This window comes from Poeciliopsis prolifica, unplaced genomic scaffold (genome assembly GCF_027474105.1).
Source record: "Poeciliopsis prolifica strain line A6 unplaced genomic scaffold, Auburn_PproV2 SCAFFOLD011, whole genome shotgun sequence".
In the NCBI taxonomy this organism is placed as follows: Eukaryota; Metazoa; Chordata; class Actinopteri; order Cyprinodontiformes; family Poeciliidae; genus Poeciliopsis; species Poeciliopsis prolifica.
In genome coordinates, this window is record NW_026562386.1 from 4,412,986 (window position 1) to 4,440,165 (window position 27,180).

Below are 27,180 nucleotides of genomic sequence, written 5' to 3' on the forward strand. Positions count from 1 at the left end.
CACTGCAAGTCTCTGTTGTTAGGAGAAACAGGAGGGCTGATGGCTTTGGGGTTAAGAGGAACAATGGTAGTCAATGGCTAGGCGCAAAAATAATGATATACGTCGTTTAAGGAAACAAACATTTAAATGCATTTCTGTTTAAAAACCTTAGGCTTCAAGTTTACCTGTGTTTCCAGATGTTTCGCTGATAGAACAGTTGTTATTGTTCTGCACCCGCATTGGAGGCACCACAACGGTGCGTATTGTAGGCTTGCTGGGCTCAGTTTCAGGGGCAACGCACGCCACACGCGGCTCACAGTTCTGGTTGCTGTCGGCGATGTAGCGGCGCTCGGTAAAGGGACTGCTGCTGTGGCCGGAGTTGTGCGAGGCAGGCGAGCTCTCCACCGTGTCACAACCGCTCTCCTGTTCATCATCTGACATGCTGGAAAAGGTTGATAAATTAGCTGTTTCTGTTGAATTGTGTAAATGCCCTGGATGTAAAAACGTGATCAAAAGTAGAGTTTTACCTATTGGGTTGTTTACACGGGGAGTTGTTGGACTGGGCTGAAGCTGAAGAGCTGGTGCTGAGCGTGCTGTCTGGACTGCTGAGAGAACAAACTCTCTCCATACTGATGGTGCTCTGACATGCTTCACAATCTGCACTGCCCTTACACCTGAGTTGGTAAGCAGAGTAAAAATAAGATGTGAAAGCCTTTAGAATGAGAAACAAATTGAGCCCGATGCTCAGTACTTACTCTCCCATTGAGTGTCTTTGTGCATCCTCCTCTTCATCACTGCTGATACTGATGACACTAACAGTCGGGCTGGCAAGGCCAGAGATCAACATTTCCTGCCGCTGTTCCTGCGAAACCAAGAGCTCCTCGCAGTCTGGCTCCACTTTACAGCAGCTCTCCTCATCGTCCTCCTCGACCTGATCCTCCACTCGCCCCTCTTCTATGGTGCGCCCTTCTTCTTGACATCTGGCTCCCTCCTCCTCAATTTCCTCCACATTCTTTGCTGTGTCGGCCATTTTTGGGGACTGGCATGCCACATTTTGGATGTTTGTGTTTTGGGAGGTGCTGCTGCCCCTGCGCAACGAAAAGAAAAAAGGTTGTCAGTTCCCATAGCCGCATGTTTTCGTGTCTTTCTTAAGGATAAAATCCATGTGCAGTACCTGTTCACACAAGGCTTCGCTCGCTTGTTTGCCGCTGGCTGTGGCCACACCACATGTGCGATGCCTATGTTGACTGGCTGGTGGGTGGACATAGTCATTTGGTTGGTTAGGAACGGCTGAGGGTGTGCAATCATGGAGCTGAAATGGTTACCATGGGGACGCACTTTCCTGCAATAAGAAAATAAAAGCCAAAAGCTTTAAGCCCAAATTCTGAATGTCAAAGGTCAGCTTTGAGTCGGGCTTCATTGTCAGTAAGGGGAATAAACAATACAGCTTCAGTCTACTACATCCATTCCTTAAGTATAGCAACCAAAAATAAAAAAAATAAAAATAAAAAAACATCAAATAAAAAGCTATACTTTTACAGTGAAAGTATGTTACATCGAGGATATGTAGTACTAAAATAGAAAGGATTCTCACCCCCAGTCACTTAATCTCTGTGTGCCAGTCACAGTGTCAGAAGCCAGTGTTGTTGATGGTGGGGGGACAGACGTAACCTGCTGCCAAGTGGGCACCAAGATCTGCTGGGCACGGCTCGACCAGGCCTGTCAGTGTGTTGGAAAATAGCAACTGAATATTTGACCTATTTTAATTAGGTATAAACTTTACCTCAGTCTCTCAGTCTAAATACAAGCGTCTTGGGAATATATTCACAGCCCTTTAACATGTTGTCAGATCACAACCAAACAGCTTAATATTTTTATGAAAATTTTATGAGACAGAGCAACACAAGGCAGCACAGAGATGGGGAAAGGAAGAAAAAAATATGCAAGATTTTGCAGGTAAATGTCGGAGCGTGCGATGTGCACATGAGTTCAGCCTCTTTTAATTTAATACCTCGAAATAAAATTCAGTGCAAAACAACCTCCTCCAGAAGTCACATATTTTCAAAATTAGAGCCTGTATGAAAGATAATATAAGTATAAATGCAGCTGTTCTCTGTTGGCTACGGGTACTTGCTGGAGAGCATTACAGAGAAGTGTCACATCTTGTGTAGGCGACACAGCAAACATGTGACAAATTTATTTTTGTCAGATTAGACCAAAACACTACACATGGAGCAAAAGTAGCACAGTACATCACTATGAACACACCATCCCAGCAATGAAACATGGGAGAATTATGCAGCTGGGATGTTTTTCTTCAGACTATTAGAGGCCACAAAAGACTTGAACGTAGGGTCAAAGTTAACCTTAAGAGAAGGGCAATGACCCCGGATATACAGCCACAGCTACAATGGAACGGTTTAGATCAAGGTATTTTCATGTGTTAGAATGGGTCAGTCTAGACTAGACTGTGACCAAAATGTGAGAATTTGAGAAGACTTGGAAAGAGTGGGCAGAAATTTCAGTCTCAAAATGTGAGAGCAAATTTTATTTCCACAACACTTTGAATCAGGGAAGTTGAATATATATGGATGGCACACTTTTCTCATTTTATTTATATAAAAAAAAAGAAAAGCTATGTATCCTCTCCTTCCTCTCCTTCCACTTTACACTTATGCACCATTTTACATTGCGACATACCAGAAAATATAACAGCTGAACATTTTTGGTTTGTGATGTAATGAAACAAATATTAAAAGAAAAGTTTACAGGGTATGAACACTTTAAGTTATTAGTGTAATCCGTATCCACCCCCTACCTGAGTGATGACTCCAGGTCTGATCTGCAATGGCTGGATTGATGGTGCTTGAGTGACCAGAGGTACGGAGGCCTCCATATGGACAGAGTAGCCAGCTGGTTTAGCAGTATTAGTGGGGATACCTGAAGATGAAAGTAACAGGATATTTGACCTTTAGATATTAACCCCCCAAAAAAAACACAATTTATAAAAGTGAAATCAAGACTGACAAACGCAGCTGTACCTGGTATTGTCGGGGGACACAGAATGAGAGCTTGCTGAAACGAGTCATTGCATCCAAACTGACCACCACCAGTCTGCAGTGGTATCCCATGGTGCATTACTGACGGTGCAGATGGAACTAAACCCTAAAAAAAGGATGAAAGCAACAAAATATTTTATTCTGCCAGTAGGTGGCGACAGCTCCGTCAACAGAGTTTGATTTACAGTTGGACAGAATCGAGGAGAATGTGTTGGACCTCGAATCTATGCTTACAACAAAGTCACTGTTTTGACAAATTCAAAATTCAGACAAAAAAACATACCCAGAGTCCACTTCTTTAGGATAAAGTTATCAAGTTAAGGCTTTGCTACTGTCATCGCATGTCCAAGCTGATAGAAATGACTTTTTATGGGACTGATTTATTCAGGCTGGCCTGCCGAGGTCAGCCTTGTTTGTTGAATCTGGATACTTACCAGGAGAGCTAACAATGCTGAGCGGAAACAGGTCAGACCCTTTAAATAGTGGAACATGTGCTTTTGCTTCTCTGCTAACCCTCCTCTCGTGCCTGGGTATAATCACATTTAAAGGATAACGAGAACTAGGGCTATATTGTTCTGCTACTGCTACTGCTACTGCATGGAGCCCAGCCCCCATACACATGATGGTGAACACAAAGCAGGCTTTCATATGGGTTAGACCAAATCAGTTACGACCTTCTCCTATAAATGCTTTCTCAGCAGTATTAGATACTGCTTAAAATTGGAAGTGATCAAACCTATTTAGTTATGCATGTGAAAAGCAACATGAGACTTCTAATATTTCTAGCTGCCCGCAAACATCAATATGTAAATATTTCCATCTTTCTAGTTTTTAAACTCGGCATGATTGCTTTCAGGTAAAGATGCTGAGACGTTTCGCGCTATAAAAATCCAAAACAAAATAGGTTGGGGGGCCTTGTCTCCTCTTTTCTTCTCGGCAACAACAGTGATTTGTACTGTTGCCATGACCTCAGAAACATGACGTGTTTTTGTTGCCATGACAGCAGTGCTAGGACGCAATAAGACAGGCAAGACGGCATACAAAATGGGTAATAAAAGCAAGAAATCAGTCTCTGTTGGAACAAATGAAAGGAACAGAACATTGGATGTCAGGAACCTGCAGCATTTGCTATTCTGTTATTCTGCTTCCAAGAATTGTTCATTACTTATTTCTTATCTACCAAAAGAAATGATTAATCTTCTGAGAAACTGCATATTTGTTGGCTGATCCAATAATTATTTTTGCACGGGTTTGAAAAACACAAATGTACAAGCACAGAAGTGGACGTTGCTACTTTAACACTCTGGACAACTTACTTGAGTGTGAACAGCTGGGATCTTACTGAAGGGGAGGTTGGCTGAGGCAGCAGTGGTTGTAGTTACAGGTCGAACGAAAGGACCTTTATTTCTGTTGGCGGCCTCATACCCAGTGGGACGAGTCCAACAAACGTCCATGATGTGGAAACACGACTTCACACTACGGTCAGGAAGGCGGTATGTGAAACAATCATAATAATCTGCAGAATGTAACAAGATGTGAGGCACAGCCGACTCACTGGTTGCTGTGGGGGAAGTCGAGCAGGTGTTGCATCGTCACAAAAGGGTGAATGAGCGCTTCAGCAGGGGCGATCCTCTCTTCTGCGTCGATCAGCAACATCTTTTTGAGCAGGCCCACAAACTCCCGCCGGTCAGCCTTCTCCGCTAATAAGTCACAACCTTCCAGATTCATCATCAAGTTCACCTGTAATACAAAGGGTTGCCTTTTTTTTTTTGTGGAATGTGCAATTAGCACAACTGACGTCAAGACACAGAGTCTGTGCGCTCTCCCAAGAGAACATAAACCTTGTTCTACTCATAACATTTTTTTAAAGCTACCAGCTTTCCTGAACAGACTGCAGCAGTCTGAAAATTTGTCCTCTCATAGCATGAATGAAGGGCAGACACACTCAACATGTCAGAAAATACTAATTTAATTTCTCTGACTTCATTTTAACCAACCTAAGTTGCCTGTGAATGCCTCATGGATACGAGGCATTCACAGATCCAAATAGGATCAAAATTTCCAATTTCCGACCAGCCAGTCATGGATTTACAGCAAAACCATATGATTTTGGACAATTGTTGATGAGTCTCTAATAAGAATAAAACCTTACAATAAGTTTTGTGACATGGCAGGATTTTAGTAGAACATGCTTTTCTAAAAGGCAAATTAGGACAAATTGGATATGAATTTCCTAAAATCTAAAAAAAAAACCTACAAAATTTAGAAAGTACTGACAGAAAACAGAGGAATTTGCCAGTTCTGAGGAAGTACACTGGAAGCTTACATTATAAACTTTAAGTTTGGAATTTCACAAGAAATTACAAGGTTTTTCTTCAAAATGATGCCAGTCATTTTCTTCTTATGAAAAGAAGAAAGTCCTGCTATGTACATTTCAGTCCAAAGAGCTAAACATACGTGCGCTATGTCATCCAAACAGCTGAAGATGTACTTCCTCGCTTCCTTTGATTTCATTCCCGTCTCCGTCTCGTGTTCATCTGTTGACTGCAGAACAAGAAATCATTCAATGAGAATCTTAGATAGAAATTTAGTGAAAAAAAGTTTCCTGCACATGCTGCTGGCACACATTTAGAAATGGTTTATCGATGGTAATATAATGACATTAGCATTGAAAATCTTTGATTCATAGGTAGTTGATTTTAGGCATAAATAAGCAGCAATCATGTCAAACTGTGACCAAATTTTTATTTAAAAACTCTTATGTATTTTGAGGCCATAATTTCCTGTTCCATTGGATTTGCAAGCATTTCCCAGTAGAAAGAAGAGTACAATTTCAAAAGGAGTTAAGGTTTGATCTATGACAATCTGGTTTAGCAGCAAGCAAAATAGGACCACAATCTGATGCTTCAGATAGAGAGTTACTGTTCTATGGTTTGTCAGTTCCCACCTTCAGTCTCCATGCTGCATAAGGCGAGTCCGACTCTTTGCAAAAGAATCGTGCTGTCTTTGTCCCCGTATTCAGTAATTGTTCGCCTGGCAAACCTTGTGTCTGCGAGATGTAGCGAATCTACAGGACAAAAAAACAAAGAAAATCAAAGAAAGATGAGCAATGCTCAAACATTTAGCAATGAAAACTATGAAACTGTCTCGTTTAAAGTTTCATAATGTCGCTTTATCAAATGATTTTAAAACAAATGCACTTTACAATCTCACAAGCACCGACAATTTTCAAAAACCCCCATTAAATTACTCTGAATGGAAGTTTGCAGAGTAGAAACAATTGCAGAACCACTTAAGATGCCCTTTTCCTGTGAAAAGTCTGAACCTGTCCTGCAAATGAACACCAGTATATTGACTGCAGTTTGTGCAGATAATGCCTGAAAAGTGCCAGATAAACTCTGATATCAAGGCTCCCACAGTTTGAGTGCTTTCCACAGCAACAGCGGATAGCAGTCAGATGCTGTGGTGCAAGAATGTCACACAAATTTTTGAAATGAGAGTGGCGAGAACCCTGGCTGACGTCAATCACACCCGAGTGCAGAGAACAACAATCGTTAGAGGTTCGGCGCAGCTTATAAGCACAGAGACCCACTTAGAGAAGGATGAAGGGTATGGAAAAAGTCTAAACAGCCATATAATCACACATTTGATCCTTAAAGATATACGTAACAGAATGTTTAGAAAACAAATAGCAATGATGTTCCATTCATTTCAACTCTGTTGCTCTGTCATCCATTGTACATATAAATATATTTTTTATTTAATAAAAGCTTCTTCATTTGAAAATGTTTCCTCGGCACCATTCAATGTGTGTTTTCACAATGCTGGTGCAAAAACTGCAATTTGTTTCAGTGTGGGTGGGACAGTTGGCTCAGGTTGGCTTGTCACAAACCCACAATATTGCTAAAGGTTTTGGGCATACATCAAGAACCTTACTGACATCCCAAGGCTCCAATCCAGCTTTAATATGACGCTGATCTGCAATAATTTCAACACTGGAAAAACTGTGTACAAGTTTTAAACTCTGTTCATGTGAAAATCTCCTCATTCTTCTAGGAGAGCATTAGTGAGGACACACACTGATGTTGGATGAGAAGGTCTGTCTCTGCAATAATGTTGATGACCCATTTCAGAGACCTATGATGAATGATAAAACACTGTTAATGTCGTTCTGCTTTGGGTTCAAAACAAATGTAGATCCAAGCTAATGAGTAGTCTAACCAGGGAATGGAAAAATTATTATTACGGTTTTTGTAATATTGTCCTTAGTGTACAGTTTGTTGTTCTGTTTTCATTTATTTTAATACTTTCATCCTTCGGTGAACCTGCATGCCTCAACATGTCACTTTGCTGCTGTCTTTCCCCACTGTGGGACAATAAAGGGAATTTCTACTCTAATCTGTTTTATTGAAAAACCTGCTCCAGGCAGAGGTCTTCTGGGTTGCGTTTAAGTTCCTTTGGGATTTTACCACCTTGTTACCACTTTACCTTCCAAAATATTTTCATTACACTGCACCAAGAAATTCTTCTGCTTTGTGACAACCTAAGAAAAAACATCTAGGAAAGTGAATGTGTGGAGGAAATCCCCAAACTTTCAGTGCACATCAACATCATGCACTCTTTTCTTTGTTTTTCCTTTTTCTTTTTTTGCAAATTCCCCTATATTAATGTTTTTTCCCCAGCAGGGGTGGATTTGAAACCACAGCATAATTCTTCCTTTCATGTTCTGTGTCAAATATGTACATCTGTTAAAAAAAAAAAAAAAAATCAAGAGAAAACAGAAACAGAAAGTATTTTCTATGGAACATAGTAGCTGCAAAGACAACAAAGAATATGGATCCTTGTGGGTGGAAATTCTTGCAAAAGGAAAACCCTAATTTTTCCTCGAAGACTTATTTGCTCAGAAAGCTCAGGCGTGAAGCTACTGTTAGACTGGACCTTCTGCTGAAAAGACAGTGAGTACAGACTGCACTGACATTCCTAATATATGCAGGCCAAAGACCTTCCTCAAAAATGAAAGTATTAGAATCACACAATCTGTCTTTTACATGCCTGATGTCAATGTGTCACATGTGACGTCAAGAGACAACTGTGCCACCTTCCAGAGGAGAATTCCAACGGCGGCCTATACACTTCTAACCTCACTTATTATTATATATATATTTATATTTTTTTACAAGCTGAGTAGTCCCAAAGACAAAAGAAACAACTGCATCACTTGCAGTTTATCTTTTAAGCTGCAAGGGAGAACAATGATCTATAACTGCTTACAGGATCACAGTTTGTCATGTCATGAGAAGCCTTGTATCCTTGTAAAGTATAAGATAGTGAGACTAGGCAATGAGGTAAGAAGAGGAGGACCGAGAGCAGAGGAAGAGCCAGAGTTATAAATACAATATGCTGCGTGGGATGGAACAAGACCCCAAAATGAAAGGTAAGAAGAAAGGGGGAAGACGGGCTGCAGAAACTTCATGAGCTGCAGCCAAATCATCCGGTGACCCCAGCATGACCATTCGTGACAGCCTGCAGCTGCTTGGCAAATTAAAATAGGATTTAATTAGTTATCATTCCATTGTTTCTTCTTTTAAACTAATTTATTGTACTTAAAGTCATAAAGTGATGTATATACATTACTCCTGTTTTGGTAGAACATCAACAAAAGGTAATGCTAAATAAAAGAAAAGAAAAAATACTTGAGTAAATACAAACCACAGATTTCAAATCAAGACCAGAATTCTGCCAGACATGTAGAACAAAAAATAAATTAATAAAATCACCCTGAAAGGAACTGCCTGAAAACACATGTTAGGCTAAAAGGTTTTACGAAGCAGCTGAGCTACACAAATAAAAGAAAAAACATAAATGAGACGCAAAAACCACAGACACCTGTCAGACTGAAAAGGGTTACAAAGTCACAATACACAAATGAAGAAAATCAACATCTCATCCAAGAGTTTCCAGATGAAAAAACATCTGCTGACCAAAAGGAGTTTAAACGCGCCACTTTGATGATGCTCAAGGTGAGAAAATATTCTGTGGACGAAAGAGATGAAGTGGAACGTTTAGGAGTTTCTAGACAGATACCATCTGCTGTAAAACTAACACTACATTTTATAAAACAGATCTAAAGCCAGAGTTGAACATGATGGTAGTGGGATGGTCTGGGACTGATTTGCTTCTTCAAGGCCTGGACTTTATTGATGGAACCATAAAGAAGAATGTCCAGTTTCTGACTAAATGAAATATAACAATTTTGTCAAGAAGAGTGGTCCAAAATTCCCTCTAAGTGATGTAAAATACTATTGCGAGCTATCAGAAATGTTTGATAGCCCTTATTGCTGCCAAGGGTGACCCAGTTGGTTATTAGATTCAGGCGGAGCAATTACTTTATCAACAGAGACTCACACTGGCTTTGATTTACCCAGTTTGTCTTTGCTTAACAGTAAGTGTGTACAATGATGAGAAGTAGCTTAAAAAAAAAAAAAAAGCAAACAGAAGCAATGTTTAAGGGAGCAAATATTGTCTTACACTTTATTTCAAAGATCATCTGTGCCACTGAGAACTTTACAATGCACAAATAACAATTTTGCTCTTTGATGGCTTCGATTGACCACTGTGGACATTTCCATAACCTCTTGCTGCACCCTGCTTTACGACAGCAGTCAGGACCTGGGAGAGTTAGACATGTGGGACATGTAGCACAGGTTACTCAGAACATTTCAACAAAGAATAACAGGGAAGCCCGCCCCAACTTTCAATTTCTGTCACTGATTTGCATTTGCTGGATTTTGATCTCTCGCCAATAAATTTACACGCCTTTCTCTAACTTCTACTAGTTTTCAGAGTCATTGTCTCCTACAGTGGCAATATATTCCAATATATTTTTTGTAGAATTTTTTTGCTCTGTCCTCATCTTATCAACTCCAGACAGTCCCGTATTCAATTTAGAAGGTCCCCCCGAGATATTTCTAAAGCAGCTTTGCCGACAGACCGACTTGTTCTCATGAAAACAGATTAATCATCTTTAGACTTCGGTGCCACTGTGCTCAAGTCAAATCTCCTTTTGGAGATGTTGAGTTATCTCTTCTGTTGCAGTTCTGTGGAGGGTGAAAAATGATGCCAGAGCACAAAAATACATTGCTGTGAGTGCAGTGTTGTAATATAGGATGCTGCAAGGGAGAGAAGAGGATCTAACTGAGAGTCTGTTGGCAGGTTGTGAGTATACACGGCTCTGCAGCGGGGGGGTGGGGAAAGCCGCTCAACATAAGCCCTGATCCGTCTAGTCCAAGGAAGATAAGATCAGGGGTCTGCTGAGAGGGTGAGGCATCAAAAAGAGCTCCCAACATACATACCATCATTCACTAGAATGTGCTGTTCTGCTCACTGTAACACACAAGATGCTGATGCAATCCTTCAGGTAAGTATGTCATCAAGAAACATGTTTACAGTGTGCTACATTTTTCTCACTGTTACATGAGCAATATGTATCTTAATTGGTTTAATAAGCTATCACCATGATTGTTTTACAATATTTTCCATAAGATGTCTGATCAAGGTTTCACTATTTTAAATGTCATACGTAAATGTTACAGATCTTTGACATTTATTTATGATTTAAGTTGATTGACATTGCTCTGAACTAAAAACATGCTTTTTGGAAGAAAAAAAAAGCATGTTTACTGGCATAAAATGGAGAGGACTTAAAACAGAAGAAAAGTGGCTAATAGGAAAGCTTCTTTGCTTCTTTGTAAGTAAACGCAGAAACGAATACAATGAACTTCATCCATTGTAGGTGAATAGAAAAGAAGAGAAAGTAAGAGAGGAGAGATGATGGACGCAATCAGCCTCTCCAGTTTCAAGGTGGAAACAGGAGACGGAGAGGCTGTAGATATGGGTGTAGCTTCAAAGGAAGGAAAGTCCACTTAAAAACATTAAAGTGCAGAAGAAAACAGGACCCAGAAAAAGAGACTGAGTCATGAAAGATGGGTGCAAAAAAAAAAAAAGGAGAAAATGCTGAATGAGTCATATAACAACATAAGCTCTGTGTGGGGATGACAAAATCTTGACAAATATAGCGGCCAAAAGCCATTGGCCGATAAAACGTGAGAGGTGAGAAGAAGGTTGTTTACCTGGTCGTACTCCAAGGCCCCGGGGTAAAGAGGCCAGCCCAGAAAAAGCTCAGCAATCACACAACCAAGGGACCACATGTCTATGGCTTCACAAAACGGCAATCCCAAAATGATCTCTGGAGCCCTGTGGGACAGATAATACACACACCTGTGAGTCCAAAGCAAAGTGCAATAGAAAAAACGTAGACATTTTAATCACAAAATACCGGCATGTTTAAAACGTGTTATTTAAAAAACGTTTTGCACACACAAAGGGTGAGCAATGGGACTATGAGAAATCTTTGTAAAAGTCTACACAAAAACAGAAGTTACAATATTAAAATATAATACAATATAAAAGAAAAGTCCTTCATTTTGAAATAAACCCTAACTGCACACATTAGGCTTTTTGTATTTGTGCAGTTAACACCTGTTTGATAAAACTGTGCGATTCCTGATGACGTTTGCTTTGATGGGATTGTCGTAGATGTGTAATAGAGCTAACAGAGGCATAAGCCGGTGTTGTGTGTGTGACAGAGCCAAATCGCAACCTGCTGTGGCAGTGGGAAAGCAGGTCAGTCACAGTGGATCCAAAACTTTGACAGACCTTCCTGTCTGGAAACAAAGTAAGCCTTTTTTTTTTTTCATATGAGGCGACTCATTGTGACTTCATAGCTAAACATTTCATTACTTCACTGGAATTAAGAAAGGAGGCTGTTAGAACCAGTAAGATGTGTGTAAAAAAGATGCAACCTCTTTCACAAAAGTCAACCAAGACCAATAAATACAATCTGAATATTATTTTGTCTGTTAAATCATAATTACATAAAAAGGCAAATAATTGATGCTTATTTCAACATCAGTATTCCTTTCTCATCTGCATAGGTGACAGTAATAGAAAAGCAAACGGGGAAATTTGAGTAATGGAGATCTGTTTCACTTCTGTTCAGCAAACAAATGTGAAACCATTTACCAGCATGAAACAATCCAGAGGATATAAATGATCTAAAGAGTGATGCAGGATCTTCTGTTACATCCTGTGTTTGCTGTTCCACTAAGCTCAGCAAAGTTGGACATATTTAAAGTGACCCAGGAAATGCTTCCTCCATGACGTCTTTAGAGCCATATGTGGCTCAAAGCATGCAGGGCGTGTACAGCAACAGCATGCTAAATTGGGTTTTAGATCATTTTATCACTCAGCAAAGACAATTGCAAGCAACAGTTGGCGGCTTAGCCAACACTGCTTTAGAAAAGCACACAGGAAGTTATTCTGGCTATTTCAAAACTCACAAGCATGTCTTAAACAAAATATGTATTATTTCTTCAGGACAATTTTGTTATTTTTAATATCATAAAATGAAAGTTTCATTACAGCAAAACAGCTCGGCACGTTTTCCACATCATGACATAATAAACGTGCTATGTTTGTTGAAAAAAACGTCAGCTGCTTTACTTATACACTAAACCTCCCTTATCACACAGCACTGGACAAGAGCTCTTTACGGCTGTTTCTTAATCCAACTCCAGCTCGCTTTATGACCATCATCCTGCTTTGACAGAGTGGATGTTTATTTTGGAAAAATATCTTCCATTGTATTTGATGAGAGCCACTGAGCCTTTTAGTGAGACACTGGAGTGACAGATGTTTTGTAATCAGCCCCTAACAGTCATTGATTCTGTTGCACTTTTTGCCACTTCCTCGTTGCAAATCTTATCTGACGGTGGATGAATGCGCACAGTTTTCCAGCGTATGAATCCCCACTTATGCTGACTTTCCTTGTGTTCTGTGGTTCTCACACCTCACAGCTGCATCCATAAAATTCATGCAACAGTGAAACTAAAATGAAACAAAAACAAACTAGAAAACAGCACATCTTTGTTGTATCACCTGAAGAGATAAGTGGAGGTTGCTGTGGTTGCATGGTTCCAACCAGATCAACTCAAGGAAGGCCTTATCCTCCCTCCTTTCAAATCAAACCTGTTTTTCATTCTAAGAATATGACATAAAACCACAGGAGCCAATGAACGGCAGAGTAGCAGAAGCCTTGTGATGTTTCCACCGCATGCAGAAACCACTGAACAGATGGATGGGAACAAATTCAAATGCTGACGTATCTTGTCTTCTTCAGGTGCGTCGCACAGTTGTGTCATAACAGATAATACAGAAGGAAAATAAGTATCGTTTTACAGCAAAATCACTCAATTCATCAAAGCAACACCTTAAGGAAGAATTGTATTCAAAAAAAATATACTCAGCTATTTGTTAGTCAATTAAACTGTGATGCTTTGAAGATCAGCAAAGTCACAAAGGATCTACAAATGAAAGGATGAATCATATCAGATCTGCTGACTAACAACATTGAGAGTGAATGACCAAGAACCAGACATTAGTTCTCAGCAATGTTACTTTCGCCTCATAACCACAAAGGTTCCCGCATTGTCTCTTGTGTTACGTAAGACACACTTAATAAAAACCCATTTGTAAGAATAAAGAGTGATTTTAAATGACAAGAAACACAAATGTGAGCAGTAAACACAGATTCAGTTTGTATCAATTGTCTCAAGTGTGACGCCAATCCCAGAGTGAAACCAAAACAAGCTCAATCAGCAGTGGCATGCTTTTGCTTCTCTTGGCTAAAAAACAAAGTAGCTCCAAAAACTCCCTGGAAACACATCATCTTTCTCTCTCTCTGTGTTCAGTTGTTTTAGTATCTGCTGCTGCTGCCATACAAACACGTCTCACTGCCTACTGCTCAGTTACATATTGTAAGGAAATGTTTTGTTTGTAAAACAATGCAAACATGATGCTTTTTGTATGCACTGAATTACTGGCTGAAGTTTGGAGGGACATATCAAATAATGTAATGAATCAGCTCCTCTACCCTGATATCATATGTATGGGCAAGTACTCAAACATGTCTGCTGGCCTTAGTCTGCCTTTCTGTCTTTATTATTAATACATTTATGTCTGATGAAGTCCAATCTATTTCCTGTTGCTTTGAATCACCAGAGGCAGAAGAGGTTGAATAAAAACCTGAGTAAAAAAAAAAGTATGTACATGAAAAACCTAGCCACATGAAACAAACTTTCATTTTGCCAACGAAAGAAACAACTAATTTCCATTGTTATTAATGGGTTTTTATTAAGTGTTTTTTATGTAAAGCCAATAATTGTAGGCATTAGGAGACATGTTAGTGACCATAAATTAACTTCATCATCATTTTTTATTCATGGCCATTATACCAATGTCCAGAAATAGCCCTGTAACTCACCCTGTTCTGTCCCCAAAGGGAGAGACGGTGTGTAAACTGCCCACAGCACAGTAAACACGGCTGGCCACACCTTCAGAGCTGAACAGTGTGTGTGGCGTGCTCACACAGGTCTTTGATCAAAACTGAGAATCAAGAGAAACTCAGCGGGACTCAGACAAAAGTATGCTTTAAAGCTCAGTCACAACGAGAGACCGACAACATGGCTGCTTCATAATGAGAGAGCACAGGCTTAAAGCATGTCTCTTCCAGGAACTGTAATTCCACACACTCTCTGGGCATCCTGCATTATTAAGTGGAACACAAAGGCAGCTTTGCAAAGGGAGGAAGAGGCACATGCACTCTGATCTTCCCAGACTTTAGATTAAAGACACAAAACTTTAGACACGTTTTACTGATTCAAACTTAGCTCTGTGTCAACATGGAGTTTACTTCCCCCAGGTTTAGGCATAAAGTCACTTCTGTTGTTTTGAAGTTTAATACAATCAATGCTTGAAAGCTAATGAGTCTAATTCTGTTATTCAGGTCACTCTAAAGTAGAGAGCCAACAAAGAACATTTAATAATTTCCATTCTTTGAAAATTGAAACACATTTCTTAGGCATGAAAATTGCTGCAACAAGCCAACGTTGAAATTTTAATATGGAGATTTTGTGTATTCATAAAGTTAAGCTACAAATCTAGCAAATAAAGACAATAACAATGAAGATATCCTTGGCATCCTTGAAAGTGATGTCAAGGAGGTTCATTTTAATCACTGAATGCTGCTTTCATTTTCTCCATCAGTTATACTACCAGCTTCAAAGGGCATGCTGAAAAGATTAGCTTTTACTGTAAAGTAGCAATGTAACACTTTCTAATGTTCTTGGACCTCAGCTTGCAGCTGGAATAACAACAATAATCTTGCAGAAAAAGGATAATTATATTTGCACATTTTTTCTGTTACGAATAATATCTAACTCTATAACGCCATGTGGAATTAATAGCTGACATCTGAAATGTAATGTTTAATTTATCGATTTTGTTTTTACTGCAACATTGGCATCAAAGTATATGCACAGAACTTGACTATTTCCTCAATACCAGCAGAGACATCTTTAGCTGGGATGGTGAAGTAGAGCTGATGTTTATCGTGGACACGTGACATCAGTTGGCTGTAATGAAAGTGCAATAAAATTTACAACAGACAAGTGAGAACACAATCAAAGCATTATACTAGGATTTGTTTCACCTCTTTTCCAAGTTTTAAACGGTGCATAAGAGTTTGAGATCAATCATACATAAAGAGAACAGTAAACGGTTTAGAAAAAGCTTCTGTACTCTTCATTAGCCAGCACACAAAACAAGTTTGTGAGGCTGTCTGGAGAGCTACCTAATCACAGAGCTTCTTTGCAAAGAGAGGTTTGCAAAGTAGCTTTTACAAACATCTGCATAAACAGTTATATCTAGTAGGATGCCCTTGTATTGTATTGTTTTTACAGTTTTTTTTTTTTTTAAAGAATAAGAGCATATCGTAAATCAAAGAATGTAGCATGCGCAGATCCCAAAACATAAGGAAGTGCAGATTGCCCAGCAGGACACCCGATTAGGCTGATTATCAGTATGGCTAGACAGACTGACCCATGACCATCGTATCAGGTGCTCAAATACACGGTGCTTTTTTTTTCTTACTCTGATCAGTGAACAGACAATAGAGATAAATTTCCACTCACTTCCACTAATTAGAGATCTTTCTGATAAAAAAGTGTCTCCTCAGAAAAACCCAAAACTAGCAGTGATAATAAATAGAAAGTAACAGGTTGAACAAAGTGCATTAAAAGCAAAGTGAACAATTCTTCTAATGCATTAATAGGTAAGATTTTACTTTTCAACATTTTCTGTTTCTTCTTAATATTCAATGCTGCTGACATTTAGGAAGCACTGATAAAAGTGTTTGCACTGTATCTGGCTCTTTACTTTTACTTTTTCTTTAATTTACATATCTGTAAACATAAAGTATCTTGTTTGTAAAAGATGAGTAACTGTTTTATCTATAACTAGAAATAAATTTGATCACTAGTCAAGAGCATTTTATTTTTAAACTTCTAAGGACATGGTGAAAATAGAATATAACGTTCTGAAAATTCAGTTCAGCTAAATAGATGAACATATTTTTAATATTTTGTTTATGTCAACTGAAGCTCCAAAAATAGAATTCTCCAAAGTGTAAAAATGTAACCACCAAAATACAGAAATCATAATAACACAAATATAAAAAAATAAAAAAATAAATCCAATAAAAAAACAAACAAGTTTTACTAAACAAAACTAAATGCAACGTGGCATTAAAAATAGACTAAAAACAGATGAGCTGGTTGACCTTGAGTTAGTAGGTGGGAGGTCTCTAGTGTTTCAGGCTGTCTGTTTTAGACTTTGGATGCCGACGTGTTTCACCATCTATAGTAGTCAAAGCAAACTGGCCAGAGTCCCATGAACTATTTTAAGTCATCCTCTCCTCTCGGCCTCAGCAACGCTGCTCCTTCACAGTATGCTTTGCGTATTCTTGCCAATGATGCAGAGTGCATGTTAAATAGCAGCAGACTACATGTATTTGGTTTGGAGTCATTGCTGCAACTCTGTCCCAACATCGCAGTCAAGTCAAAACCACCACACATGCTAATCATAAAATGTACGGCGTGTAAAAATATACAGAAGCATATCATCACACACTAACAATGTTTAAATTCATTTGTGCACAGAGATTGTCACAAAATCATTCAGAGCAGCACTCTCTTTGGTTCTTACTTGTAAAGTGATTTGGATCAATGCATGTACTAAATCAAAACAATGCAACAAGCCCACAAAAGAAACACAACGGTGGTTAGACATCAATCTACATCATCACAGCTTTATAAAAATTCCATTGAGAAGCACCAGGCAAATTCAGCTGACAATGCAAATGGAAGATTTGAATTGTGTCGTATCACACAGTATCAAGTCATAACAGTAGAACATGTATCTAGAAGATGTATGAATGTACGCCTGTCTGCAGCCATTATTCTGCTGACAGGAACAGGGTTTGTCTTGGTTATCCAGGGATTTTCCCAGTGTATCATAAGTCTGGCGGGCTGCCAGGCTTTACTTGTGCCATGTCTTTATTCTAACTAGGGCTTTTTATACACAAGCGACAGTATCAGTCATGACTGAGAAAACTAGATTTATAGCTGACTAAAAACACGGAGGTAATGGCCTTACAATGAGCTTATCAGATTTTCTGAGGGTAACCCTGCCATCATAATCAGTCAGAACAGTCGCTGACCTCAAAGGGTGCCCTATGAACTGTCGAGCATCTAACCCCCTGGAAAACTTTATCCTCCGATTACTTCTGCACATTGTAACTCTAGTTGCCATGTTGTAAACAACCACTTCCCCCAATGAAGCACTCTGTATTTTATGTCAAACTAAATTTAAGCAGACATCCCTGTGAGACCATGCTTAGTGGGTAAACGCTACAGTTCAACATTCCAAGAGCAGCTCAATCATTTCTTTATGAGCCTGTTTCCGCAGCACATTGTTCAACTTCAGTGAAGCCAGACAGAGCCCTGACTTACATTATTACCAAGTCAGCAGAGGTATTGATGTATGTTGTATCAAAATACAGCACCACGCATGACGTGCGAGAAACGGCTGTTCACCAAAGCTTGAGGCTGACAGCGCTGACAAACTCCAGCAGCTGTGGTGTTCACTTCCTCTAACCACAAAAGCACAGAAAACTATGACAGCTCTATTTTGAGCGACTTCCTGAAATAAAGAGCGTTCACAACAACGCTAATAGCTTCTACAGAAACAGCTCATTGATTGAGAAAGGATTAATGAAAATGTACCCGGAAAATTTTTTTTTCCACTGCTCACGTGCAACTGTAGCTCAATGAAAGTATTCTCTGCTCACTTTGAACAATGAGAAAATCAACTGGAAATGCAAATGCAGACAGTTATCAACTCCCTTTTGCATCAATTTTCACCGATAATCTGAATTCCCAGCAAAGCATGCTGATTCATTTTCTTAGTGTGGAGGCAATGAAAATTATTCAAATATTATGTAAATGATGCTCACAATGACAGCTAGCACTTTATGCCACTGTCTTCTACCCAGACTGAGAACCCAAATTTAAACTGCCAACCACACATAAGAACGAAGGCAGGTCTGATAATACCTCACTTAGTTTAAATCTCTAGTCACCATAAAATATCCTACTGCATGCTAACCATCTATTAAGGTGTTTTCCACACTGTAAAATCAATAATTCCAGTGACTACCTGGCCATTAAGATACCATATGACAGAATCTGTCCAATTTGCTATTGAGCATAAAATGTAATTTACCTAATATTTTAAACAGAGAATGATGTTTATTATTTTAAGAAAAAAGAGCTAAAGCTAAGCTTGTAAAAATATCATTTTGGATTTAAAGCTATGTAAAGTTGTTTAAGTGTATATTTCATGCAATTCACAATAATAAGTCAACTGTTGACTTATTGTCAATTTTTACTGGTAAAATTCTAAAAAGCTTTTAAGAGAGTAGTGATCTACTGGACAAACTAGAAGAAAAAAAAAACCTTGGGTTAACTGTAGTCCTTGGATAAACTTGGTCACCACTCTGGTAACTAAATAAATGTTCAATCCACCAAGTATTTTTCACTCTTCTTTTGACATAATAGCATTTTTGTTACAATAGATGAATGTCCTGCGCCACTGTCAGGCTCCTGACAAAGGACTTTAGGTCTTTCCATGAAGAGAGCAATGAGCCTGAAGCAGAATAACACTTCTAACAGGTGCAAAAAATGAAAATCAACCAATTAGAGAAGCACAGAGGAATTGGCTGGTTGCCAGACTGAATAGTTAGAAACTCAAAATTATATACTTTTCCTTTTGTGATTTCAGCCTCTGTTTCACATGGAACATGCAACATTCAGAAATGTTGGGAAGTTTTATAGGTGAGGCAAGGTAAATATTATATATACTCTGAAAAATATTCATGCGGGCTTGTGCTTTACCAATGCTAACCAGGCTAAGTGCTATTATAAAACACATTTACAACTGGTTTGTATCTGACATATGAACTTAGTAACTACAAATATCAAGTTGTTTTGCTCAAGTTGTTGTTTTTTGCTGGAGAATTACAATATAACTTTTATAAATCTAATCAGCAACGCAGACTGCATAAAATGTTCACAAAATCTGTCAAGTATGATTCTTGATTACAAGAATCAAAGTTATCAGAAATCAGTCAGCTGTAAGGTCACATGTTAAACCCAAAGAAGGCATCTTTTCAATATGCAGGTTGTTGTATATTGTTCCAATTGTTCTCTTTTTAATTAAAAGAGAGCAATTGAAATCTCCAAATTAAATGTTTTTACTATTCACTGAGCAAGAAACCTTTATCTTTGTACTCACCTATAGTACCGAGACTGAAGGTACGTCGAACACACTGCTTTGGACACGTGACTGGCTGAGCCGAAGTCTATGACCTTCACCCTGTAGGGCTGCCTCACTGGGTCCACCAGCATTATGTTCTCTGGCTTTAGGTCTGCATGAATCAGACCCATGCTCTTCAATTTTTTCAGAGCTGTAGCTACCTGCTGTAGCACCGGTCTTATCACCTTCAATGGCAGCGGGCTGAACTTATTCTGTTTCAGGAAATCATACAAATTTTGCTCAAGCATCTCAAATACGAGGCAAGTGTGGCTGCGGTGCTGGAAGCATTCAAAGGCCCGCACCAGGTTGTGCTCATCAGCGTTCTCCCCACTCAGGCGAGCAAGAATCCCAACTTCAATCTGACCCTGCCTTGCGTATGAAGGGTGGTTCTTCAGGATCTTCACAGCCACAACCTCCCCAGTTCCCCTCTTCCAGCACTTCACTACCTGGCCGAATGTGCCTCGACCCAGAAAATCTAGCACTTCGTAAGTATTCTTCATGGAACACAGGACTTCATGCTGTACTACCTGATAGTCCCCATCACCTCCTCCTGTTCCTCCAGTTGCACATACACCCCCATGCCCTACACCCTGTTTGGAGGGGCCTCCCCCTGCCCCAACAGCTGTCGGTGCAGTAACGGCTGCATTTCCCACATTTGTCGTTTGCAACATGGCAGGCAACATAGACAGTTCCTCCACAATCTGCATGGTGCTCCCTCGATTATCCAGGTCCTCACTTTTACGTTTCAGCCCACATCGTTGAGAGCTGTCAGCTGAGTTCAAACGTTCACAGTTCTCCTCTCTGTCACCCTCCTCCCCCACTCCTCCTTCCTCAACTCCCCCACTGCAGCCCTCTCCCCTTCCCCCTCCTCCTGCTCCTGTTGCTCCACCGCTGCTCCCACTTTCTTCAACCGCCTGATGCTGCTGCTCCTTGCCCAGTGAGTTGATGACCCTCGCTTCCTGTTGCTGCTGGGCCGCAAGTGGGCCTGGTCCCCCTCTTCTTTTACCAGGCTGCTGTCTTTGTACGCCACGAACCACAACTGTCTGCACTGGGTACTGCTGTCCTCCACGTACTCTCAGGCCCACTGCTAAGTCTCGGTTCACAAACGAATGGGCTTGTTTGGTCGCGTGTGCAATGCCAACGGTTCTGCTGTTCAGAAAGGTCCGCGGATGTGCCCTCTCATGGTACACACAGCTGCTGGGCTCAACTTTGAGTTTCTTCACACTGCTAAAGGCACTTGTCTGGGTTTGATAAATGTGTGGTGGGTAGACCAAGACTTGTGAGGCCATACCTGCAAAAAGAGAACAGAGCAACATGTTACTAGTATCCAGGATGTCATTAATACACAATCAAAAACAAGCAAGCGAGAGAAAGAGTTGTCAATGGCATAAACAAAGTAAAATGTAATGTTCAAATTAAGTTGCTGTTTTCAGGATATAAAGCTCTCTTAATTTTATTTTCTGTGCTCATTTGGTCAAACAATCTTTAACAAAGATGAGTGAAAGATTGCAACACTGAAGTGGTTTATTCTTCTGGGCATACACAAATCAACATAATAAAGGAAGTCGACAGTGGCTCAGGAAGTAAGAGTTTGTCCAGTATCCGGAGGGTTTCCAGTTCAAACACTTCACCCACCTTGCCTGCTAGTGGCAGTCACAGGGTCACAGTCTCGCCTCGGTCAGACTGCATCAGGGCAGCTGACACAAAAACACAAAAACATGGAGGTAATGGCCCTCCATGTTTCAATCCTAACTTGCCACCATTAGCGTGTGAATGTGTGTGTGAATCAGGCTTATTGTAGTGTGAAGTGTGTTGAGGGTCCTCTGGATCTGATAAAGCGCTAAGGAAGTCCAGACAATTTACAGTTTCAGCACCTTATCAGCAGCTGAGACATAGTCATTATCAATTTATCTTCTTCATCCCTTCTTAATTGTATTGACTTTGTGATCAAATGGCTCAATTGTAAACAAGATGTAGTATTTACAAGTTATTATTAGTTAAATTAAAATATTAGTAACCAGTATGCCATTCTATGTGAAGTGTTCCATCGAAACACTTTCTATTTCCTTGAGATTTCTACTCATGATTACAGATAACACTGGATTGTTGTCTGAGGACAAAGACATAAATACTAATAGCTTTATTTATTAATTTCCTCATGGAGGTGGAGGTAGTACTTTAAATATTTCATACTTATTTCATAGAAGGAGTGCATGTAGAGAAGAACATGACACCTTCAGCATTATGCCATACCAACTGCATTCCCAGCAACACCTCCACACAGCAGATGACTAACTTCACAAAGGTTTGTCTGACCTAATCCTGCCATTTTCATGCATCCTACAGCAGGTTTCTAGGCAACCAATTCTGAGAGGATAAGAGGGAGATAAAGAGAGTAGAACAAAGTTAAAAATCATCATCAGCCCCATGTGTCTAATTACATGTGGCATGCTTTATTCTTATGCTCCCCCTTTTAATCGGAGTATGTTTGATTGAGAAAAAGATCACACTCAAATGATATAAGAGCTAATTTTGGGCTTGTGGACATGCATGGACACATTCTGCTGTTTTTTGTTTTTTTCTAAAAGGCCATACAAACATTGTGTCTGTGGTGGCAAGTGCTCATGTATTATTCAGATACTTCGGACGTCAGTCAACACAGTAAAACTGACATGACTCTCAATGTACTCGTATATTAAACACAAACGCCTTCCTAATGTATTTCTAACTTTACTTTTACAAAACTGTATTTCACACTCTCATCAATCCTGCAGAAGGTTTATAGTTTGGCTCGTTATAAATTATATTTGAAGATGAACCAATGAGACTTTTTCTGGCTGATATTGATTTCCATCTTTTTTTTTTTTTTATCTGATCTCCTGGTTCTAATTCTGACTTATTCAAATTTTCAAAGGACTATAACATATAGAAAGTAGAGAATGCACCCATTTTCTGAGTACATCAGAAAACAAAAAGAAAATTACAAGATTTTCTCCATGCCCTGGCATTTTCTATAATGTATTAAATGTAGCGAGCTTATTAACATGATCTGTTTAAAGTCAGAAAATGTTGTGAACTCTTAGATTTGATATATTTAAAGAAGAAGGGAAAATCCAACCGCTCACTGTCAGAACCGATCGAGACACTATTGGCCCATTCCAATCTCTGGCCAATGGTTTGGTGAACACAATGTTACTTAGAATAACTACAATATGTATGTCTTATGCAAATAATTTCATCAATAATAAAACAACCATAATGTGAAACAAGGTTTGTCAACTGGTCATGAACTGAATTTAGTCTGATTTTAAGGCACAAAAATTATTTCACTCAAAAAAAACGCAGACTTGTTTATACAATTGGGGCTTCTCTGTAATTTTTCAGAAAACAAATGTGTGTTAGAGGGACTGATAGGTAAAAATAAGCAGATGTTGATGACCAGTTTTAAATAGAATGCTCCATTGTGATGACATGTGCCAAGTCTGCTTACATTTTATTAGAAATAAGTAAGCAGAAGTAGACTTGTTTAACAGCACAACTCCTTTTTTGGTCTTTGTTGCACAAAGGAAAAAGGTCATCACCCTTCTTTGTGAGCTCAGCTCCCCAGAGTAGCTTTGAGCAGTGACTGGGTCTAATAGCGTAGATAAGTTTATATCTTTCAGGCTGATTTTCCCCATAAAGGTAATCAAGCAACGGCTAAGAGTGTTCTGGCCATGCCACAGATTTCATTATAAGAAGCGAAGAAAAGTAGGGAAATAAGTAAGGAAGCTTCATAATAATGGTCTTGTTAAAAAACCATCTTCAAAAGAAGGAGCATTACTTTAATAAGCATCTTCTATGTGCTGCGCAGCACTAGAACTTATGACCTACTTCCATCTAGGGGGGAGGCATTCAATTATATACAAGCTGCATGGCTTCAGAAGCTTCCAAACTTTAATCAATACTATATTTACAAATCTATTTTTACTTTTTGGTATTCTTTCTGAAGAGTATCCTAAAATAAATTATTGATGGCAAGCCCACTTGGGTTATTACAGTGCACCATCAACTTTCCCTTCCACTCTGCTAAAAGGAGCTTGTAAGATCGTGTCTCAACAACTCTTTGCACAGAGACATGTAAGAATAATTCAAATTATTGCAAGCACAGCTCAGAAAAGCAATCTGAAGATTCACATAATAAGATGACTGGCTATCCTGATTGCAGAATCTGACACAGAAAGCCTATCAGCATCACAAACATTTTTGTTTTTCTGATGCGACGAAAGGTGTATAAAATTTTACCTGGTTAGCATTGGTTTTACACATTTGTAACGCTTACCCTCTCCAAAATACTGGTGTTGGATCTGGGTTCTCTGGGTTCTATTGTTCTGTTTCAGCCAAATTTGAAAACATTTCTAAGAAATCAGCACATCCGAACCACCACATTCAAAATAAACCACCTCTACTTGATAGGCTGGTTAGGAAACCACATGAGAACATAACAAAGAATATGGTCAGACTCAAACATCACAACTCCTTCCTTCCCCCCATGCATATTAAAAAATGTACAAGTAATACCATTAATAAAGCTGAGGTAATAAGCCAAACAAATTGCCTTATTACCTGTGTATTTGTATTGCCACAAATACAAAATATTTGTGATAATACCACAAAGTATTACAAATTTACAGCTGTGGTTGACTGAAATTTAGAACAAGCCAAAAAAAAGGTGACAGCCTCTATTATCACAAACCCAAAGCTTAATAAATGATACAAATAAGAAAAGAAGAATGGGTTACCAGCTGCCATACAAATAAAGATTCAAAATTATTGGAATAATGTTAATTAAAGCCAACACAACAAATTGTTCCAGATATTCCCAAAACAAAACACATGTTTTGGAATAACATGAATGTGCATCAGCAGAGCTGAGCATTTATACAAAAATATGCTAAACAATCACTGTAAACAACTAGGAACTTCCAAAACTAAGAAAACATTTGGCAGATAACTGCGTGAAGAAAGAGTGCATTGCAAATAAATTTCAACTAATCACATTGAAAAACTATGACATTTTCATATGAAGAAACCTCAAATAAAAGTATAATTGGCACGAAAACTGTCTCACATAAATTTCTTGTGCTTTTGACTCACACTGACATTTCATTACAACTATGACAAAGGTGACCCGCTAAAGCTCCTTCGTTCTCCCTTCACAGTGGGACAGACAGTCGGCTGCAAGCTACCAACTGAAAAGTTAAGTGGATCTACAGCCATTCTTTTGATCACAGCTTTCCTGATCATGTCAGTGACTGAGCCTTCGCCTGAGACATGCTGGTGCTTTTAAAAACTTTAAATGGAATTCTGTTTTGCAGCCCCAAGGAATGTGTGTGTGTGTGTGTGTGTGTGTGTGTGTGTGTGTGTGTGTGTGTGTGTGTGTGTGTGTGTGTGTGTGTGTGTGTGTGTGTGTGTGTGTGTGTGTGTGTGTGTGTGTGTGTGTGTGTGTGTGTGTGTGTCCATCGTAGTGTCATTTCAAAATACACAAGCCAAAACTATCTCTGATCATTGAAGGCAAAAATTTATAATTTTACAATTTTTTAATTATAAATGTATATAATATCAATTTATAATTTACATTGTATAAATTAAATAGGTAATACAGTACAAAGATTAGTCCCATAAGTATAATTGTAGATCAATTTTTAATAATGTACGAACTACCAAACATAAAGAAACGTTGTGGACAGAAAACACTGAGAGCTCCTCACCAAAGAAACATGATGAGAGTTGATAAGTTGTATCAATTTTTACATGCACACTTTTATATAGGACTCCAATGATTTCTTAAATGACTTGAAAGATTTTATAAAAACAACCAGAGCAAAATCTGTTGCCCTAATTCTTTGTTAATTGTGCAGAATGTCATGCTGTCCACCAACTATTTTTGTCCCCCACATGGTCACGTGTTTCACACGGGACGGTTATTACTGCTACACAACCTGCTTCTGTTTACATGAACAGTGATGAAAAATAAACAGAGGAAACAGACACCAAACATAACAAGTTTAGCTCTCTGTCAAAACAGAGAGAAGCAAACATCATCTACAGTAAATCGAGTTAGCTTAGCATGTTATGTTATTATAATATTCTAATATATTATCACATTTTAAGGGTCATTCATTCATACTTTCTATATCTAAAACAAGTTGGCTAGTTGGCTGACCCTTCATGGTTATACCATAGACATGGGTTGTCAAAAAATACTTATAAAAACTCAACTTTTAAGCTTGGCATACCTAAACTGGTTAATACCAGTTTATGCCAGGCCGACTGTAAGGAAATGTGGTCATAAGACTCCTATAAATAATATCTATAAGCGGAATGTCACTTCAATTTATTTTGGTTTCATCAGGGATCCTGATTGGTCATATTCATTTGCAAGTTACCTGTTCTGAATAGGAATGGGTTGAAATAGCATTATGAAATCATTTTAATTATCTGTGCAGTTGAGGAATTGATGCATCTATTTGTCTCTCAATGTGTATCATAATACTTAGACGCAAATAAAAACAGATGCTTTATGGTTAAGAAATGGAAGAAGAAAAACTAGAAATGTGTGCATGAAGGTTAAAAAAGCAAGGTTAAAGTCTAACCCGACACACAATTCCCACATGACATTATTCATATTCTGCAATTATATTTATTTTGCAAAGACATTTTATTTTTACGACAATTTACAAAGGCTGTCTGCATTTACTAAAATGAATAACCATTTAGTCAAATAGCTTTGCTTTATATCTCAAAGAAGAACGGAGCTGCAATGATAACCCAGCTTAGGATTCACATATCTGAGCTACAAATGTCTGCCATCTTACAACACTTTACAACGGGCCAACAAGGCTTTCACACTTTTGTCAGATGATCAGAAAAGCTGTCTGTGTGATGCTTTGTTGTCACACGTTCATCCAGAGTGCATTCTGCTAGGCTGCACTACTTCCTACACCAAAATCCACTCTAAAATGCAGTAAGGCATCTCTGGCTCCTGTTGACCTTAAATGATCAGACCTAATGACGGAAGCCCTGATCCACCTCGATGCTGTTCCCATGCTTTCAATACCACACAAAGGTTACTCTCTTAGACCACATGGCCACAACCTATCTTCGGTTCTTTCCCTGAGTCTCATGAACTTGGTTTTTCATACTCTTCGGATAAAAGGCTCCTTATTTCCTCAAGCATGTGATCTCGTGCTATCTTGACTGAGAAAGTCTGACATTTTGTGTGCAGTTTTCTTTTAGTGTCATAAGCTACCGTTTACTGAGAATGTCTACGAGC

General features: G+C 39.0%; 1 protein-coding gene across 2 annotated transcripts in view; it reads right to left on the minus strand.

The window, feature by feature from the left end:
* The window catches only part of hipk3b (homeodomain interacting protein kinase 3b), a 35,633-nt gene that overhangs the window by 4,774 nt on the left and 3,679 nt on the right, over nucleotides 1-27,180 (minus strand). For both annotated transcript variants that reach the window (XM_055037075.1, XM_055037074.1), the window contains exons 2-14: nucleotides 19,848-21,159; nucleotides 11,168-11,291; nucleotides 5,986-6,105; nucleotides 5,496-5,582; nucleotides 4,594-4,778; nucleotides 4,355-4,514; nucleotides 3,021-3,144; nucleotides 2,798-2,919; nucleotides 1,574-1,698; nucleotides 1,154-1,321; nucleotides 735-1,067; nucleotides 507-653; nucleotides 165-421 (exon numbers count right to left, since the gene is read on the minus strand). In XM_055037075.1, coding sequence (XP_054893050.1) covers nucleotides 165-421; nucleotides 507-653; nucleotides 735-1,067; nucleotides 1,154-1,321; nucleotides 1,574-1,698; nucleotides 2,798-2,919; nucleotides 3,021-3,144; nucleotides 4,355-4,514; nucleotides 4,594-4,778; nucleotides 5,496-5,582; nucleotides 5,986-6,105; nucleotides 11,168-11,291; nucleotides 19,848-21,159 — 3,264 coding nt within the window. The remainder of the gene's footprint in view (nucleotides 1-164; nucleotides 422-506; nucleotides 654-734; nucleotides 1,068-1,153; nucleotides 1,322-1,573; nucleotides 1,699-2,797; nucleotides 2,920-3,020; nucleotides 3,145-4,354; nucleotides 4,515-4,593; nucleotides 4,779-5,495; nucleotides 5,583-5,985; nucleotides 6,106-11,167; nucleotides 11,292-19,847; nucleotides 21,160-27,180) is intronic.